General features: G+C 44.0%; 1 protein-coding gene across 1 annotated transcript; it reads left to right on the forward strand.

Moving 5' to 3' along the window:
* Positions 1-696: 696 nt before the first annotated feature.
* LOC112886108 (sm-like protein LSM5) lies at positions 697-3204 on the forward strand. The gene is made up of 4 exons (XM_025951887.1): positions 697-907; positions 1074-1197; positions 2765-2837; positions 2933-3204. The coding sequence occupies exons 1-4, from the start codon at positions 871-873 to the stop codon at positions 2963-2965; spliced, it is 267 nt and encodes an 88-aa protein (XP_025807672.1). The 5' UTR covers positions 697-870; the 3' UTR covers positions 2966-3204.
* Positions 3205-7251: the final 4047 nt, after the last annotated feature.

Consider the following 7251-nt stretch of genomic DNA (forward strand, 5'->3'; position numbering starts at 1 on the left):
AACAACAAAGCATGAAATCCTAAAGTTAAGCATAAACTTTTCTTAATCTTAATTTTAAAATAGGGGTAAAAATATTTTGTTTCAAACTAAACTCCATTAACAAAAGTTATAGAGTTTGAAATCTAGTTTCTAACAAAACTAGTTTTGCTATTTTTGGATTTTTCTGTGAATTGTTACGAATTTTGGAAGCCAGAAAACACACACACATGAAATAGCAGGGCACGGCATCCCGCCCAGTGGCCGGGCGGGAAGCCTGCTTCAGGGACCTCTTCGCGAATAAAAAAAGTTTTCTTATTCGCGAAGAGGTCCTTGGAATTTTTTTTTGAGCATCCCGCCCTATGGTTGGGCGGGAGGCTGCTTTCCGCCCTTTCAGCGGGCGGGAGGCACCCATTTCTCTAAATTTCTCCAACTGGCGCCACTTTTTCGAATTTTGTTTTTTTTAATCCCCTTTTTACAAAAAACTCTCCGGCTAATGGCAACTGGAATGGACCGGCCCAAACCATGTATTGGGCTCCAAATGAACTACGGCGCTGCTTCTCGGTCCAGCTCAGATCCGTGTGGCCAACGCGGCGATATGCGCCGTCCATCGATCCATCGGACGGCTGGGACTACACGCGCGGCTCCGCCGTGCGGCTGTGCCCCACCTCGGCACGAATCGAGTCATCGACTAGGGCGTCACGGCCTCAAGGAGTCACGGGCAGTAGGAGTAGTAGTAGGACCCACCGAACGCAGAAGCAAAACGCCCCCAACCTCTGCGCCGCCGCCGTTCCCGTTCTCCCCCCGCCTTCCTCCGCCGTTGCGCTCGCGCCCTCCTCGTCGCCCACCGACCGCGACCTTCCTCGCCAGTTCCGGTCAACCGGAGGCGGCGCCATGTCCCAGAACAACCCCTCCCAGCTCCTCCCATCAGGTGCGCGACGGAAGAGCCTCGCTTTACATCGAGCGGCGGCTCGCGATTCGCTTGTTTATTATGCATTCTGCCTTTTCTTTTTCGGGGCTCGAGTTGTTGAATCACCAGTTTCGTGTTGCATGGCGTGCGCGGCTGCCTGCGTTGCGCGGATCGGTGCGGTGAGCAGAGCTGATCGACCGGTGCATCGGGTCCAAGATCTGGGTGATCATGAAGGGGGACAAGGAGCTCGTCGGCACGCTCTGCGGCTTCGATGTCTACGTCAACATGGTGCTGGAGGACGTCACCGAGTAGTATGTCGAAAATCACTACAAACCCCTAAACCCTAGTCTCTCTGCTCGCTCTTTTACGCTGTTTCGTGTTCTGAGGGTTACTCGTGTTTGGTTAGGGTTGTTTTCAGTTTATTAGTTCAGACCATTTTCTCATCCTATTGTGACTAAATTTTAGTAAAAAATGTCTCTTGTGCTCATTGCATCAAAGTGGCGGAGCTCGGACAATTTCATAGATTATAGCTAACCTTGTCTAAATGTTTAGTGCAAAAATGTCGCCTGTACTCGTTGCATCAAATTGGCAGAGCTTGTACAACTGCAATTGTGCTTCGAGATCTTTGTTATAGAGGGTAGTTCAGAACAACACATCACTGGGTTTGTATATGGCTTAATTTTAATGAAAAAGGACATCACCGAGTAGTTCGTCGAAAATCACTCCAAACCCCTAAACCCCAGTCCCTGCTCTTTTATGTTGTTCCGTGTTCTCTTGTTTTGTTAGGTTTATTTTTCAGTTTAGTTCATACCACCTACTCACCTGGTTGTGATTAAATTTTTAGTGCAAAAATGTCCTGTCTCATTGCGTCATAGTGGTGGAGCTTGGACAATTTCATAGATATAGCTAATCCTTTGAATTGTGCTTTGAGATTTTTTTTATAGAGGGCAGTTCAGACCAATCATCACCGGGTTTGGATATGACTTACTAATTTTTAATGAAAAAGTTATGATGAAGGTTGAACTTGAACAATATCTAGGAGATAGTTAATCTTACTACTGTTGTTTGAGAGCTTTGTTACAGGGCTCTCTACTCTTCTTCCCAGTTAGTATCTACTTGATGAATAGCATTCAGGACTTTTAATTGGGAAGAGGAGGCCAGGAGCCATCTTATCCAAGAAAGCTCCACCAGTAAGGATGCTCCAAGCTTATTAGTGAAAGCCAACAGAGATGCAGCCAAGAATAGCTTGTCATTGCAGTCAGATCTACTGTCAAAAGATCCCTTTAGAAGCTTGATAAACTCCTAGTTAAGAGATTTGAAACTTCAGAATCATGGTTTTTAAAGCGTTAAGGCGAGGCGAGGCGAGCCACCACTGCCTTATCGCCTAGGCGGGCTAAGGCGGACTAAGGCGACACCTTAGGCGAGGCGAGCCACCACCACCTTGTCGCCTAGGCGACGCCTTAAAAACACTGTTCAGAATTACAGAAACCAACTCCACATCAATCTCCTTCCTACCAGCAAAAGACATAATTGTTTACTTTGCCAATTCTGTACATAAGCTGCAACACACCTTCAGAAGAGGATCCTTTTAGAGTCTTACTAGGTAGTGCATTGTCCAGTTTCCCCAAGCCCATGCATTGCAACTAATCATAGTAAAATTCTATGTAATTTTTTGGAAGTACTGGAGGAGTTTGTGTTTCTCCTACTCAAAATGTTGATATTGTTTGTTCTCCGTTTTCCTCTGAAACTTGAATTTACTACGCTCAGCTATAGTAGAAACAAATGTTACAAGTTCACTTAGATCTGATTTGTTCACCTGCCATATTAATGATTTAGTGTAATTGCTTATTTGAACCAGTTTATTGTCTTGTTCTGCAGTGAATACACGGCTGAAGGGCGTCGCATTACAAAACTTGACCAGATACTGCTGAACGGCAACAACATAGCGATAGTAAGGATCTCGATTAGATATTGCTTATGTTATGTGCTTTCAGTGCTGTCTAATGCCAATTGCCATGTCTAACACAATTGTGTGTCCTGTCACAGTTGGTTCCTGGTGGTTCACCACCCGATGTGTAATGAGCTTGTCCTGTCACAATTGCGAAGGCAGCTTGGTGAACTCTGCACCTTATGTTGGTCAGAAGCATTGAATGTTTTCTCATCTCAAATGTGTTTCTCCTGTTCGTGATTGTACCGAAGTTTATTAGCAAGTCTGTCAACATGGAAGCTCTCTCCTGTATTGAACTTACTGACCTCAGTAGAGGACTTGCAATTGCATATGCTTATATGATTGGCTATGCTAATTCTGATGCTCATCATCATCGTGCTGCAATGTTAATTGAAGTTTTATAAGCAATAGTTACATTTGTTTGCAGCATTGCTGATAGAAAAAAAAATCCCGTTTCTGTTTTACCCCGTTCCTAACTAAATAATTTGGTTTCATATATGTTCCTGAAAGCCAGCGCGGATCAGGGTTTATGGATTTTGAGTCACGACTGACTGGCTGAGATGCCTCCACCCTTAGGGGCTTTCCTTGCTTGCATTGCACCCCGGGTTTGGCATGTGGGTAGGATGCAAGCATTATGCTGTTAGTACGTGATTAGTGCTCTATCCGTCACAAAAATAAATCAGTTTTTAAAGTTGTGCTAAGTCAAACTATCTTAAGTTTGACCAATTTTATAGACAAAAGTACCAATATCTCTAAAACCAAATAGGCACACTGAAAATATACTTCATGATGAATCTATTAGTTTTTTTATAAGAATGATGAAACTATTAGTTTGTTCAAACTTAAGATGACATGTATAACTCTAAAATTGATTTATTTTGAGATGGAGGGAATCCCTTCATTTTTAAATATATAAAATTTGGGATAATCCAATTAGTTTATTTTTGAATGAACTAATTACTTGTTCTAAATAATAAATTTAAAAAATGGAATGAGTAGTAGTGTAAGTGAGCTAATGCATTTATTAAGCGATCCTAATGTATTTAAAGAACAAAATGATGAGTATTATGGGAGCAACCAATTACCATTTTATTCAACCAGACTAAGGGAGCGTTTGGATCAAATTGTGGACTTTGAGAAGCTAGATTTTGGTTGGATTATGAAAACTGGATTGAGAATAAAATTTGGATGGTGCTGTTTGGATAGACGCCCTCTGCCTCGTACATAGGAGTATCTCTAGTAGAACTGTAGGAGGGAGGCAGCAGTGAACAAGGGCAGGGTGATTTCTCAATCAAAATTGGCTAGAAACCACGGGCTTGGGTGGATGACAGCATTTTCGGTACTTCCACAGGCAAAAGCTTCACCATCACCAGGACTCCAGGAGGATGAGCTCTTCGTCCGGTGCATTGCCATGCTCGGCTGTGCCGCTTGCTCCTGGGCATGGCCATCATCATGAACTCACTGGTAAGAGGCAAAGGCATCCTGACCCAGCTCAACCTGAAGATGGCCATCCCTATCTACGGGGCCGAATCGCTGCTCTGCTTCTTCACCCTCTTTGTCGCCACGCTCGGTGACCGCCGCCGCTTCCTCAACGACACCACAGGCCTTAGCGCACCGCCATCATCCCATCAGGCACGGGCTTCCGCGCTGTGCTGGGGCTCGGCGAGAGCGGTCCTTCAACATGCACTGCTCTTCCTCCGTATACGGTCTCAACGTCGATTTTTTTTAAAAAAAGGATAAAAAAATAAAATTCGGAAACGGGTCAGGTTGGAAAAAATTCAAAAAATGGGTACCTCCCGCCCGTTGATCAGGCGGGAGACGTGGGGCCGGGGACCTCCCGCCCATCCAGCGGGCGGGAGGTTCCCTGTGGGTCTGTTCGCAAATAAGAAAGTTATCTTATTCACGAAGAGGTCCCTGCGGGGGCATCCCGCCCATCCAACGGGCGGGAGGTGGTGCCGAGGGGCATCCCGCCCGTTGGTCGGACGGGAGGTCCCCCCGGCTATATAAGCCCCCACCTGCCACTAAATTTCCATTTTATTCAGCAAAAATCAGAAAAAAAAGAAAGGAAGGAGAGGAAGAGAGAAGAGGAAGCGGCGAAGCCCTGTTCACACGTCGATTTGGAGGTATATTCTCATTCTAGCCGTATAATTACTTGCAAATAACTATAATCTAGGAAATATTTCTTAGAGTAGTTATATTTTGAATAGTTTTTAGTATTTTCAATTATTTTCAGTATAATTTATATTCTGAATAGTTTAGAATCTGAAAAATATAATCTGAAAATCGCTGAAACTTAGGATCGTTGTGTATTAATATATAGTATAACTAGTTTATTAATGATTGATAGATATGTCTTCCAAGAAGGATATTTTCAATATATATTACGGAGAAGGAAATGTGATTTATGAGCCGAATGTGGTAGATTTAAGTGAATTCAACTGTGCGGTCAGAGGAATTATCAGACCGCACGAGAGGACATTTGAATCCCTATGCAACTGGTTAATGAGAGGATTGAGGATTAATTAGGAGACACACACTGTGAGTGTTCAGTGCGTCATAAATCGTACCACTCACGCTTTGATCTGGGAGCTGATGCCACTTGCAAGCAACGAGGACTGGTTAACTTATCTGCAAAATGCAAGTCATTGGCAATGGCTATTGGTACTCCTTGTCAGTGTGCACCAGAACCCTTTGATAAATATTGAAGCTGCTCCAGGAGATGAAAATATTGATGACGAATTTGAGGAGGCAAACATTGAGGCAGGTGGCACCGCAGCACCTCAATGCGTGGCTGATGAGAGCGAGAACATACCCTTTATTGTTGAACAGCTGCAAGACGAAGAACGTGAATTGGATGAAGCAATGAATACCGATTCGTCTGATGATGACGATGATGTGCCTGAAGAATGGGTAAGCAGCGACTTCAGTCACCTTATCGTACATGACGGATCTAGCGTGCCTTCGAATTGAATGGAGAATGAAATTATCCAGGGTGCGAGGTACCACTCAATTAAAGAGGTGAAGGAAGCTGTTAAGTGTTGGTCTCTCTTTCTTATGCGAGAGTTTAAAACAGTTGAGTGCAAATCTCGTAAGTACGATGTGGTATGTGTGAAGGAGGGCTGTCCGTGGCGGGTGCATGCCTATAAGGGTAAATAGAAAGATTATTGGGAATGCTCAATTGTCACTCAGCACGACGTGGCATGAGACGTCAAACTCCTGTAAAGGAGTGCATTCTCAAATTTGATGGAACTTGTTGTTGCTCATGCATGAGGCCAAAGTTGCTGCACATACCTTGTTCTCATGTAATGGCTGATTGTGCGGATATTCGACATCCTGTCGATATATATATTTCCCATTACTTCAGAAAGGAGATAATTGCCAGCACCTGACAGTATGAGATCTACGGATTCCGTATGGTTGGATCGTTCACCGAGACAGCGAATCCTGTGATATATATTCTAGACCCAAGATCAGCTCGGGTTAAGAGAGGGCGCCGTCATACACGGCGTATTCGTAATGATATGGATGAGTCAGAGCTCCGTCCGAGGATACAACGCTGCAGTGCATGTAATCAGAGTGGACACACGTATAAACGTTGTCCAAACAATGATGCTGGCCCTAGTTCTGCTGAAGCTGGCCCTACAGGTGATGCTACAGATGGAAGACCTCCGGTTGCATCAAGAAGTGGGAGACGTCGCCGATCGAGTGCTAGTACGTCATCAGGCATCGTTTAGTTGTAATTTTATTTGAATGTTGTTTGCTTATGTGTAATATTTGCCGCGTTGAGTTTGTATCAGACCAGGATGTGTATTTGTAATTTTAGTAGACCATTTGTAATATTTGCCGCATTGCAAAATGTTATTGCTTAGCGATCTTTATATGAGTTTTAGATACCATAATCTTCTTCGTAAAATTGAACTAAATTTTTTAATGTATACAAAAGAGTATGGCGAATAAATCTTGTATTTGAAAAAAGTTTGAATTTTAAATAGTTTGTAAAATATAAATTCCAACAAAAAATAACAAAATAAAAATAAGCAGGGGCACCTCCCGCCCACTGGCCGGGCGGGAAGCCTCCCACCCACTGGCCGGGCGGGATGTCTGCCTCAGGGGTCTCTTCGCGAATAAGAAACTTTTTTATTCGCGAAGAGGCCCTCGGGAGGGGCCTATAAATAGTTTTCAAACCTCCCGCCCGCTGGATGGGCGGGAGGTTCCCGGCCCCACGCCTCCCGCCCGATCAGCAAAATGTTTCCAACCGGCACCCCTTTTCCGAATTTTATTTTTTTAAACCCTTTTTTTTAAAAAACTCCTCTCAACGTCAAGGTCCTCATCACTCTATGCATCGACCAAACATGGGCCGAGCATGGGTCAAAACAATACATATAACAGCAAAACAACAATTCAGTCCAACAATGAA

Source organism: Panicum hallii, chromosome 3 (genome assembly GCF_002211085.1).
Source record: "Panicum hallii strain FIL2 chromosome 3, PHallii_v3.1, whole genome shotgun sequence".
Lineage (NCBI taxonomy): Eukaryota > Viridiplantae > Streptophyta > Magnoliopsida > Poales > Poaceae > Panicum > Panicum hallii.